General features: G+C 49.1%; 1 protein-coding gene across 1 annotated transcript in view; it reads right to left on the bottom strand.

The window, feature by feature from the left end:
* The window catches only part of Xylb (xylulokinase), a 38,566-nt gene that overhangs the window by 6,286 nt on the left and 18,858 nt on the right, over positions 1-13,422 (bottom strand). The window contains exons 9-15 of the mRNA XM_021207845.2: positions 10,363-10,444; positions 8,576-8,616; positions 7,908-8,023; positions 6,996-7,111; positions 6,287-6,360; positions 4,296-4,392; positions 1,564-1,622 (exon numbers count right to left, since the gene is read on the bottom strand). Coding sequence (XP_021063504.1) covers positions 1,564-1,622; positions 4,296-4,392; positions 6,287-6,360; positions 6,996-7,111; positions 7,908-8,023; positions 8,576-8,616; positions 10,363-10,444 — 585 coding nt within the window. The remainder of the gene's footprint in view (positions 1-1,563; positions 1,623-4,295; positions 4,393-6,286; positions 6,361-6,995; positions 7,112-7,907; positions 8,024-8,575; positions 8,617-10,362; positions 10,445-13,422) is intronic.

Here is a 13,422-nt window from a genome sequence, read left to right as displayed (position 1 = left end):
AGCTCCTGCTTCCTGACCCGCTTGAGTTCCAGTCCTGTATCCTTTGGTGATCAACAGCAGTATGGAAATGTAAGCCGAATAAACCCTTTCCTCCTCAACTTGCTTCTTGGTCATGATGTTTGTACAGGAATAGAAACCCTGACTAAGACCGGGGGGGGGGGGGCTAAGATGAGGCCAAAAAAATCCCACTAATCACTGAGCTTGCCCCAAAATCAAGCCAAAAAAAAAAAAGAATCCATCCAATCCCAGACCACCTTGGAAAGCTCCACCCCCGACAGGAAACCCTATGTAAGCCTGCCCGCCTGCTCTCTCCCCAGCAGAAGGAGCCACCCTCTTGTCTTTGTGTCTGTTGTGTTGTGTGAGGTTTGTTGTGTGGTGTCACTTGGTTGTACTCCTTGGCCCCTGACTGCCAGGACACCTCCCACTCAGAGCTGCGACGCTTGCACCTCCTGTCTCCACTTCCCAGGGCTGGGGATTGCAGGTTCACACGACCAAGGCAGACATTTTCTGACCGGAGGGTCTATGCCCCTGGCTTTTTAACTATTTATAATCCTGGTTGGTTTGTTGGTTTGTTTGTTTTTTTGTCAATTTGACACAAGTTAGAATCTGATAAGATGGAAACATGGTTGAGAAATTCCCTTCATAGGCTCAGCCTGATGACAAGCCTGCGGGGGCATTTTCTTAATTACTGATTGATGTGGGCAGGGCCATCCCTGGGCAAGTGGTCCTGGGTTCTATAAGACAGCAAGCTAAGCAAGCCATAAGGAACAAGCCACTAAGTCGTGCAATCCATGGGCTCTGTCTCAGTTCCTGCCTGCAGGATCCTGTACTCCTTCCCACCCTGACATCCCTCAGTGACGGACTTACATGCTGAAACCAACCCTTTCCTCCCTAAGATGCTTTTGCTCATCATGTTTTATCACAGCAACAGAAACTCTGACTTAAGTTTATTGACTTATTTATTTTCAGTGCTGAAAAATCAAACTCAGAACCTCAAGTGTCACAAGACAAGTGGACGGACAGCTGAGGAGATGCTCCTTCAGTCAAGTGCTTGCTGTATGTACACAAGGACCTGACTTTAAACCCCTAGAATCCAGACAAAGAAGCTGACTGTAGCTGGGCAGTGGTGGCGCACGTCTTTAATCCCAGCACTTGGGAGGCAGAGGCAGGTGGATTTCTGAGTTTAAGGCCAGCCTGGTCTACAGAGTGAGTTCCAGGACAGCCAGGCTACACAGAGAAACCCTGTCTCAGGAAAAAAAAGAAAAAGAAAAGAAAAGAAAAGAAAAAAGAAAAGAAGCTGAATGGGCAGCACATGCCAGAAATCCCAGCCCTGGGGAATCAAATCCCTGGGGCCATTCTAGTCAATCCCTGGGGCTCGCTGGCCAGCCATTCTAGTCGATCCCTGGGGCTCGCTGGCCAGCCATTCTAGTCAAATCTGTGAGCTCCAGGTTCAGTGAGAGTTTATTCCCCCCCAAATAAGGGGGAGAGTGATAAAGACAGACATCCAGCTCCTAGATGCAAGACAAGGAAGAGGTTGTGGTACAGGGCCACCACCACACATACCTGCAAGATGTCTTTATTGTGAGAGGCTCCTCCCGTGGCCAGAATCTTTGTCTTGGGCACTGTAGGACAAAAGATGGAACAGAACTGAAGTGTGTAGCAATTCTCTCAAGGCAGAAAGGACTGTCCTCCAGCCATGGGTAGCTTGTGGTGGCTCTGTGGCTGATCTTCCAGAGCTCCCGAGAGACCCAAAGCTTGGCTTACCCACGCAAGGCTCCTCTTATGTGATGTGCCTGGGAATCTACAGCCCCTCTGCCTCTATTGTCTTTACCAACGGAAAAATCGAAGCACGTGGGGTTGGAGGATGTAGTTTAGTTGGCAGAGCAAACACAAGGTTCCAAGTTCACCACCAGCTACTTTGCGCCTTCCCCCATCCCCCAAAAAGGGGGAAAAAAAAAGACTTCCAACAAACTAATAATAGAAATTTTCTTCTATTGGTATGTGCTCCATACCTGAGTCTTATAGAAAGCTTTGGTGGGGTTATTACTGTTGTTGCTGTTGTTGTTATTATCATCACCATCATCTCACTCTTTAAACGGATTTATTTCACTCTATGTGTACGTGTCTGTGTATGTGAATACACATATGGGAGACCAGAAGAGGGAGCTGGGTTTTCCAAATCTGGGTTTACACTTGAGAGGTGGGATCTGAACTCTTAAGTCTTCTCTAAATGTAGCAGGCACTTTAGCCACTGAGCCCTCTCTCTCCTCCATCACCCTTCAACAAGGGTTGAGATAGGATTTCATCTACTCCAGGCTAGTCCCAAACTGTCTTGGTTGTAGAGGCTGACCTAGAACCCCTGATCTGAGTTCACAAGTAATACGCAACCTTGCCAACCCAGACCAACAGTTTTTACATTTATTTACTTGTTTGTTTGTTTGTTTGTTTATGCGTGGGTATCTATTCTTTTGGGGGGGGGGTGAGACAGGGTTTCTCTGTATAGCCCAGGCTGTCCTGGAACTCACTTTGTAGACCAGGCTGGCCTCGAACTCAGAAATCCACCTGCCTCTGCCCCCTGAGTGCTGGGATTGAAGGCATGCGCCACCACCCCCGGCTGCCCTTTTGATTCTTAGGCTGATGACTCACCAAGAACAGACCCTGAGCTAGCCTATCCACCCAACAGCCCGGAGAAGCACAGAAGAGCACCTCTGCATGTGCATCTTTGTGCTTGTAGGCGTGTATCTAGGAGAGCTTGTCTGAGAGTGGGAGATGCACACCTGGCAGGCATGAGGTCCTGGGTCCCATCGCCAAAATTATGGGGAAAAAAAAAACAATGAACAAAACAGGGGCTAAAGAAATGGCTCAGCGATCAGGAGCACTGGCTGCTCTTCCAGAGGACCCTGAGTTTGATTCCCAGCACCTTCATGGGTGCTCACAACTGTCCGTAATTCTAGTCCCAAGTGCTTCAACGCCTCCTTCTGGCCTCTGCAGGTACCAGGCACACAAGTGGTAAATAGACACCTGTGCAGTTAAAGCATTCATACGGAATTAAATGAAATTTTTAAAATGAAAAATAAAAATAAAAAAATAATAAATTTGCTGAGAGACACTTGGTGGCAAGTGTTCAAATTTCAAAGCTCACATGGTAGAAAGAGCGAAAAGGACTCCACTCTCATGCTGACTGTGTGCCTGTCCCCATACACAAATTATAAACAGACTAAAAAATAAAAAAGGAACCCCCTAAAACCCAGGGGTCTTGTTTGAGAGGAACTCAGCAGGGTTTACAAAGCAGGATTGATTCTTGCTTTTTAAAGATTTTATTTTATATATATAATGAGTACACTGTAGCTGTCTTCATGCACACCAGAAAAGAGCATCAGATCCCACTATCAGCTCACTACAGTGAGCCACCATGTGGTTGGTGGGAATTGAACTCAGGACCTCTGGAAGAGCAGCCAGTGCTCTTAACCGCTGAGCTACCTCTCCAGCCTGAGTCTCGCTTTTTACCTTGCTAAGAGGGCAAGTGTCCTTATGGTCTAAAGGAATTGCTTATTAAGTAACCACATATGATCCTCCCGTGCCATCTGCACTCTAGACTGCTGGGGTGGCCCCTCCACACCTAAATGTCCATTACTGATGGTCCAAAGACCCCTGCTAGGCAATCAGAACCAACTTCTCTGCCCTGCTCACACAATCTCGTTCTCAGAAACTTTTGGGGGCTTCAGAGACCTTCTACATTTAAAAAAGTACACTCTGTCAAATGGTGTTGGCTTGCTTTTAATCCCAGCGTGAGAGGAAGAGGCAGAGGCAGAGGCAGGCAGCAGTTCTCTGAGTTCAAGGCCATCTTGGTCTATAGAATGAGTTCTAGGACATCCAGGGCTATATAGAGAAACCCTGTCTCCTAAAACTAAATAAGTTTCAGGATGTTTATCTGCAGTTAGCACACAGCTGTGGGCACAGGAAGACCTTTCCTAATGTCTATAGTCCATGACCTAGTGATCGGTTTAACAGTGACAGAGCTGAGAAGCAGGTCACCCTGCCTCTGCGTCTATACCTGCTCTAAGGCAATTGCTTTCTTACCCCACCCAGAACCAAGTCTACCTACCATCTCCCTACAGCATCTTATAATGTAAGTCCTGAATAGCCACTTTCTGAGCCCCTCCCCCATCTACAGCATCTTATAATGTAAGGCCTGAATGGACACTCTCTGAGCCCCACTCCCACCTCCCCACAAGCCTCCGCCCCCTGCAAGCCCCACATGTCCCCAGAACACGTCCAGCTGGTCCTTCACTTACTGACTCGGTAGCCTAAGCCTTCTGCATGAATCCTCTTGGCCATGAACTGTCCTTCAATCAGTGCTCGGATCTCCACATCCCCAGGGAATGCTGAGACCTGTCCCCAGAAAACAGGCACAGTGTGAGGGACTGTGTGTGTGTGTGTGTGTGTGTGTGTGTGTGTGTGTGTGTGTAAAATAGGTACAGTGTGAGGAACTCTGGTTGAGCGCGCGTGTGTGTGTGTGTGTATAAAATACGTATAGTGTGAGGGACTGAGTGTCCATGTCTATGTTCGTGCATATGTGTGTACCACAGCACAGTGTGAGTGACTCTGAGTGTCCTCATATTTGTGTGCATGTACACAAGTGATCATACTTTAACCACCAATGTCACCTGATGCAAATTCGTGCAAACACAGCTCCCACACACATAGCTCACACCTCACCTGTGTGGCACTCTGAGGAATCCGCAACATCGCAGGGCTGTCTCAGGCAGCCAAAGGTTCAAGTCCTGACTGACCTTGGATAGCATGGGCATTTTTCCACCTCAGCCTTCTTCCTAACCCAGGGCTGCAATGGCGGCACCATGGCCAAACTGACAGGGCTTAGCGCACAGAGTTAATTGATGTTTGATAAGTGACAACCATGAACGTATCCTGAGTATCCACATTGACCACTGTGGAACATGAAGGTAGCTCTGATGGGAGCCACCTCAGGCCAGGACCTGCTTCTCCAGCCCCTCAGATCAAAAAGTGACCGTAGCACTCTCTCTGACTGCTCCCACAGAAGACCTGGGCTTGGTTCCCAGCTCGCACATGGCAGCTCAGAAACACCTATAATTCTAGTTCCAGAGGACGCAATGTCCTCTTTGGGCCTCTGAGGTCACCAGGCACACATGTGATCCACATGCATCCACACATATGTACCGAGTGGATGGATGAAGAACCCTACTTTCCCATTGATGACCTTAGGACTGATGCGTTTGAGAGCAGGCACGTGTATCTTTTCTCTATAAACAGAAACTGAACTCAACCCTAACCTGAGGACCAGGATGAATTTTCTAGTTTTGTTTATTTTGTTTATTTGTTTGTTTGTTTGAGACAGAGACTCTCTACATAGCCCTAGCTGTCCTAGAATACGCAGAGATCTTCCTGACTCAGCCTCTGAGTGCTGCGATTACAGTGGCACCATTACAGTGACTAGCGCTCCCCCAAAAGTTCCCCCAGCATCCACTGGGGTAACAAACATCCCCTAGTTTCTGCTTCCAGAACATGGTGTCTAGCTCACGGTGACTACCAGAAAATCAACTTCAAACAGGGTCTCTCCTGGAAAGGGTCACACCCTGGAAAGGGTCACACGGAAATGAGAGAAATGCAGCTTCCAGCCAAGAAGGTCTGGGTTGCAGCCTCCTCTACCACCTGTGTGCTCGTGACTTTGGGCAGGCCATGAAGGCTGGGCCTCCACTTCCACATCTGTAAACAGGGCTAGTGGTGCATACATCGTAGAGTTGAAATTGAAATCACAAGCATGATGCCTGGAACCCAGGGGTCCTCAGCAAACGTCACTGAAGGGCCTTTCCCACTAGGAAGAAATTCCTGCCCTCAGGACCCAGGAGCTGCTATTCGCAGTGGAAGATGCAGTTACCAAGGAAACATCCTGCAACAAACAGGAGCTCACAGAGCACTCTGGTCGCTTGCATTCTTCCTTGGGGGAGGGACAGGACCTGTCTAAGCCCCTCCTGAGACCCCACTCTGGAATGCTGGGAAGTCAGCTGCTGGTTAGAGTGCTTTCGGTGTAGCAAGAGGACCTGAGCCTGGAGCCTCCTAAGGTGGAGCTAGAGAATCCCCTGAGCAAGCTCTGGCTTTGACTGAGAGAACCTGTCTCAATGAATACGGTCGAAGAGCAGCCCAGGAAGATTCCACGAACACCAGCAACACACATGTACACACACACATACACACACACATACACACACACACACACCACATATACACACGAAAAAGACACAAGTACCTCCATGTTTTCCGCATTAAACCTATGACGCCCAATAATTTCAGGGGTGATCTCCATTACATCGAAATAAAAACCTGAAGCAAAAGCAGAAAGGGATTAGCTGTCAGCATCTCTGAGCAAAAAAAATACAGTTTCTCAAAAAACTTCTAAAAAGACCAAGCAAAGTTGCGTCATCTGTGCCTCAGCCTCCTCCCATCCCCCAGAGGAGCCCTGTGATATCCTGAGACCTTTCTCTCTCACAGGACAGAGGGGACTGGGAAGGCCTGGGCTGTTCTGAGGTGACCTCTCTTACTTCCACTTGGCAGCTCAGCCGAAGAACAGCTGCCTCACGAACCCTGAGCACCAGGTGAGGTATGCTTGGTGAGACACGTCCCTTCCTTCCTCAGGACATAGCCTGCTGCTGCCTTCTGTCTGGGGCAGACACCTGCATACTGAGAAGGAGTGGGCCACAGTAGATCCTGGGGCCACCATCTCTGAGGCCATCTCCGGGGATGCTCAAAGGGAAGAAGATATAGCTCTGGCCTGACCTTTCACTGGAGGGTTACGGAGCAGCAGCCAAGGGTAACCACGGGAGTGCACCCTCAAAACCTGGGGGCCCACACCAGCTCGTGAGAACACACGTGAAGACAGAACCCCCCCCCCAACTTCTACATGCCCCCAACTCGTGGTGCTCCGAGCCTTGCTGCCCCTGTCCACAGACCCAGCCTACCCAAGTTTCCATTGTTCCCCATCTCCGTGGACTGCAGGGCCTTAGAGAACTTGTTCCAGGCACAGGAGGCCGACTCATCTCGGATCTTCTCTCTCATGAGGGAGCCGTTTTTAAAGCTGCACAAATACACACAGTATGAGTCCCAGGCTCCCAGGTTTGGTGGCGTTAGGTTGGAATCCAGGTGCCCCACATGCTAGGCAAGGATTTTCTCCAAGACTGGACACAGGGTTGTTGAAAGAGTCCCAGGCAGAGGGTTTCCAGGTCAGGCTAGACCACAACCTATGGGGCAGGGGGGCGGGGCATAACAGGCAGCCCAAATTTCAAGTATCTGAGTGTCTCCTTTGGTTTCATGGACATCCTGGATGGTGCTGGACTCACGCTTATCTTGGGATCTGTTTATGCTGGACACTGCCACAGAGGGACCCACACAGGGCTCTCTACACCTTGTTTCAGCTCTTCAATAGCGCTGGGTACTAGCCCAACTAGACCTGAATATTCTCCAGTGGTTCTAGGTGCTTACAGCTCAAAAGCCTTCTAAGCCAAGTCGCTTCCAACAGGTACCAAAAGCCTGTGACCAGGACATGGAGCATACAGCTCCTGTAAGAACTCTCAGAAGCAAGCTGTCCCCGGACCATTCGCTGAGGGTCAAGTTAAACATGAATGTCAGAGCGCCACGAAGCACACGCCTTACTTAGAAAACCAGTGTCATTCAGGAGGTGGAGTCTGCACCCAAGCTTGGGGGCCTCTAGGTCTTGGGCTCTTCCCCAGATGGTTCTGCTGTCAAGCAAGAACTCACGTGTCCCTGTGGCCTTAGCTACCTATGAGGCAAGTTGGTAGGTAGAGCTTGGGGGTGTCTGGGTGTGCCTGACCTGTGTGCACTTTCTTTCCCCAACCCAGAGATTCCAGGATTACCACAGAAGCGCCATGTAATGCTGCACATCCACTGGGTTGCAGAAGATGTGGCCTTCCAAGGCAGGCATGGGCTTCTGGAGCCAGAGAAACAGGGTGTCGCTGGTGCCCAGGCTGACCTGAGGAGGGCAGAGCAGAGGGTGAAGTGCCTGGGGCTCGCCTGCAAGTGTCCTCTGCCATCGATGCACTCCGCACCCCACCCTGACTTCATCCAGTCACTTTGACCCTCATACTGCAGGTGACAACTGCTGACCCTTCTTTTTTTCTTGACTCTCCTCATACCACTTATAAGTCAGCTACCCAGATTCAGGCTCTTGTGGACACCACCACGGACTTCCTAGTGCTTAATCCTGACTCACCGAAGTAACGGTTTCCCAAATGGCTTCCCTGACAGATGTAGAAAAGCCATAGAAGAAATCTTCCCACAGACCTGGGAGCTCACAGCACCCTAGCCCTCTTCCAACCCTCGGCCACGGTGCCCAGCCTCGGTCACTGTCAAGCAGACAGAGGCCATGCCTGACATCAGCAAAGGACAATGACCTAAGGAAAGCCAGTGGGAATCCATCCTCTTTAGAGGCAGCAGATCCCTCTGGCAGTAGCCAGCACACAACTGAGACTCGGCACCCTGGTCCCCAGGACTGAAGGTCTGCAGGTGTGAGAAGTCACCTTACCGCAATATCTCCTTCCTCCAGCCTCATGCCGGCCAGTGACGCTGGAAATGGAAGGGGAACCTCTGGTTAGCAGGAGTCCCGTGGGATCCACAGAGCAAACTGTAGTAGCCACCTAGACAGTAGCACAGAGACCACCTTCTGCCTTAACCCACAGTTAAACAAGGAGAGTTTAAGGAGCTAAAAGGTGACAGGGATCAAAGGGTGGACTGCTGCAGCCAAGGCCCTGATTTGGGCTGAGAAATCTCCATCTGAGATACAATCTTCCCTACCACTGCCAGGTACTCAAAGCCCAGAGAACCAAGGAGACCAGGCCAAGGCATCGAGGACATACATGACAGGAAAGACAGAGGTGAGCACACAGTAACACGGTGGATTTGGATTGGCTGAGGTTTTTGGAAACTGCCTCCTGCATCAATCTCCTCTGCCCTCTTTGCTGGCAATCACTAAAGAGGACCTAGCACATAGCTGGTGCACCCTAAATGCTGAGTGGATGAGAAATGGGAGCAGAAACAACAGCACCCCTAAACTCGGCAGTGGGCTGTGCACATGCCCAAGCATAGGAGACAATACAGAGTTCATCCCAGGAAGTCAGGATGGTTGAAGCCCTGACACATACATCAGGTTGACCAGGATAGAAGCTAATGCATGCGCATAGGAAGAAGCTGAAGAGAACCCTTCCAGTGTTAGCTGCCTTTTGAAGGCTGGCTAGGAAAAACTGGTTCCCCCGTGGGGCTAGAGTGCAGCACACAGCATACTCCCCATTGTGGCCCATCTGGTCTTTCCCAGGAACCAGAGGCCTCGAGAGTCCCTGAAGGAGAAGGGGCAAGGTGGAGGGTGCCACACGAAGCAAACTGTTTATAGGCCGGATAACCCCAGAGCAGTCCAGAAGGAGCTAAGGAGCTAAGACAGCACCTGGAATAGAATGGAGGTGGGCGTGGGGAGACTTCCTTATGCCCACCGACCTTCACCAAGACAGTACAGGCTCCAGCCCCTGCCTGAGCCTTTGAGGGTGGTGGGGCCCAGCTGGGGTTGAGATAAAGAGCCAGAATTCAGAGGACACAGCTGGTCAGTGGGCTGGGCATGGATGGTGGTATCCGCAGCATGTAACCCCAGCATCGGGGAGGTGGAGACCTAATACATTCTGAGGCTCTACAATCAGCCAGCATAGTCTATCTGGGCAGTCCAGGTTAGTGAGAAACCCTACGTAAAGAGAGAAGGTGGGCATCATATGAAGAATGGCAAACAGCATGGGCTGTCCCATCTACACATGCACTCACACATGTGTGCACTGCACCCACACACATGTGCAATGCACCCACATACATGTGCACATGCACACACACATGTGTACCTGCACACACATGTGTACAGTATACTCTCACACATGTGCACATGCACCCACACACGTGTGCACATATACCTACACATGTGTACATGTTTATCCACACATGTGTGCACCTGTGCACACACATGTGCATATGCACACACACATATGCATAGAGAGAAAGAGAGAGAGAGATGACCAAGAGGATGGCATGGAATTCTTTAAAAGTCCAGTATTCCTGTACCTGAGAGGCTGGGGCAAAGAGACTGATAAGTAAATGAGGTCAGCCTGGGCTATGTAGTAAGATCTAGGCCTTCAGAAACCCCCTTCTCAAAAAAAAAAAAATATATATATATATATATATGTGTGTGTGTGTGTGTGTGTGTGTGTGTGTATGGAAAAAGAAGGAAGTATAGCAACCCAGCTGGTCTGCTAGTAGAGCAACCCCCATTGAGGTACTTACCTGGGTTGTCCCCAGTGAAGGCCACCACTTTGCATCCTGGAGGGAATCCATAGCGCTGGACATAGTAGGAAGAAATGGCTCCCTAGGGAGAAAGAACACTGTGTTCTGCTGAGGTAGCTACAGCCTGCGAAGCACAGCCACACACAGCTCAACCCAGGAGACTCCTGGCTCCAGGTCACTGGAGCAGAAAGAATTTTCCACTCCTTGGGCCGTGAGGAGCTGCAGGCATATGTGGCACAGCCTGGAGCTCCATCATCCTTCCACAGAAGGAGCCCAGTACAGGTTTGGAACTCCAGGCTTGAGGGCTGCCACCTGGAGGATCATGAGTTTGAGAAATTCAGGACCGTCAGAACACAGCAACCTCCACCCCTCTTCCTACTTAGTGGACACCAAATCTGGAAACAAATGCTGAAGGAAAAAGGCCATCCATCTACACTCATAGGCACAGCAAGCTCACAGACGCGACACAGTAAGTGCCCATTCATCTGTTCATCATGTCAGCAACTAGACTAAGAATAATAAGATAAACAAGTGCAGAGAACAGAGTTCTAAAGAAAACTACCCTCAGAGTCAGCTTGGGCTAGCTTGAACTAGATAGCAAGCTCAAGGCCAACCTGGGCGACATGAAACTACCTCAAGAAAGTGGGATTAGGCCTGGAGAGATGGCTGAGGTTTAGAGCACTGACTGCTCTTCCAGAGGTCCTGAGTTCAATTCCCAGAAACCACACGGCAGCTCACAACCATCTGAAATAGGATCTGATACCCTCTTCTGGTGTGTCTGAAGACAGTGACAGTGTACTTCTATACATATAAACAAATCTTTAAAAGAAGAAAAGAAAAGAAAAAATGGGGGTAGAATGCTCAACCAGCATTCAACTAACAAAACACTGGATGTGGTCCCCAGCACCACGCAACCCCAGCATGGGAAGGGGTTGCGGAGATGGCTCAGCAGTTAAAGCACTTGCTGCAGCAGAGGCCCTGGGTTCAGGTCCCAGCATCCACACAGTGGCTCAGCCACTTGTAACTCCAGCTCCAGGAAATTTGATTCCCTCTTCTCAACTCTGTGGGCACTACGTGCACATATATATACACACACATACATGAAGGTAACCACTCATACACACAAATCTAAAAAATAAAAAATAAACCAGGCATGGTGGTGTACATGTAATCTTAAGACTCAGGAGATAGAGATAATGGGTCAGAAGTTTAAGGTTATCCTTGGCTACACAGCAAGTTCTTGACCAGCCTGAGGTACCAGGACCCTATCTCCTCCTCCTCCTCCTCCTCCTCCTCCTCATCATCATCATCATCATTGTGGTACTATTAATAATCATCATCATCATCATCATTGTGGTACTATTAATAATGGTGTGGTGAGGTGGAGGCAGGTAGATCCCAATGTGGTTTACAGAGTGAGTTCCAGGACAGCCAGTATTACACGGAGAAACCCTGTCTTGAAAAGCCAATAGTAAGCTGGGCGTGGTGGCACACGCCTTTAATCCCAGCACTCAGGAGGTAGAGGCAGGCGGATTTCTGAGTTCGAGGCCAGCCTGGTCTACAAAGTGAGTTCCAGGACAGCCAGAACTATACAGAGAAACCCTGTCTTGAAAAAAAAACAAAACAAAACAAAACAAAAAAACCCAAAAAAAGGAAAAAGAAAAAAAAGAAAAGCCAATAGTTGTAGTAGTAGTAATAATAATAATGATAATGATAATGACAATAATAATCCTTTTAAATCCAGGGTTCCTTTAAATCAACATCAGAGCCCATCTCTCCCACAACAGATAAATATTCTTTAGAAAATAGTTAAAAAGGGCAGGGCAAGCCAGACAGTGGTAGCCCACGCTTCTAATCCCAGCACTTGAGAGGCAGAGGCAGACAGATCTCTGTGAGTTCAAGGCCAGCCTGGTGTACAGAGTAAGTTCCAAGACAGTCAAGACTATACAGAGAAACCCTGTCTTGGGGGAATAAAAGAACAAGCAAGAGAGTGAGTGAGCGAGAGAACAAAAGAAAAGAGAGAGAGAGACCAACTCAGGAAGCTGAGACAGGAGGATGACCATAAATTCAAGGCTACTCTGGACTACATAGTTATAGGCCAGTATGAGTCACACTAAGATTGGCTCAAAGAAACATATTTTTAAAGATATTGATTCCCCTACTAGGAGAAGAAAAAAAATTCTATCCATCAGTGTTTTGAGTTTTCAACAGAATGAGCCATCCTCTGGGAAAATAAATGGCTTTGACCTAGGTTGTCCCAGATGCTAGAATGTGATGGGGCCCGTGTGCAGGTTAACATGGAGGAGTGACCTAGGAACATAGAGAAAAACCAAAAGACAGGAACTTAAGGGCACCTCATCCCACTGGGCACCCCAAAGGCAGTGAGACAGGAGCCACAGAGGAACCTCTAAAAGCTGGGGTAGGTCCTGAGGACTGACTCACAGGGGACAAGCAGGGATCAGTTGCTCACCCACAGGCTCCTGTGCCTCTCTGATGATGACTGTCCTACAGGACACATCACAGGACATATCAGGAGTCAGGGAGGCCCCAACATAGAAAGTTTGGTTCCAACAGAGGTGACACCCAGTGAAGCCATGGTGACTTCTCATCCACATTTGGTCAATAAGTGGAAGCGTATTTTCTTAGAACCGGTTCTTTCCTGTTCCTCTAATACTTGCCTCTGAAAAGACTCCTTAGAGGCATTCTCGCTTTACAAAAGCAAAGCCCATGTTCTCCATTTCACACAAAACAAAAGGCTACCGACGGTGGTAACATTCCAGGTGCTCAGTGTACACACAAAAACCCAAAAATAAAAGCAAAATTCCCACACTTCAACAGTCAAGCCCAACCACTGATTGGGGTCTGACTCCTAGTGACCCATGACGTCTTACGGATAACTGAAGCTTAACTTTTTGGTTGTTTTTCTGTGACAGGGTCTCACTTGTGGCTCTGACTGTTCTGGAACTTGCTATAGAGGCCTGGAACTCAAGAGGATTGAACCACTACTACATGCTTATAGCCTAATCCTCCTCCTCCTCCTCCTCCTCCTCCTCCTCCTCC

This window comes from Mus pahari, chromosome 10 (genome assembly GCF_900095145.1).
Source record: "Mus pahari chromosome 10, PAHARI_EIJ_v1.1, whole genome shotgun sequence".
In the NCBI taxonomy this organism is placed as follows: domain Eukaryota; kingdom Metazoa; phylum Chordata; class Mammalia; order Rodentia; family Muridae; genus Mus; species Mus pahari.
This window is presented reverse-complemented; position numbering and strand designations above follow the sequence as displayed.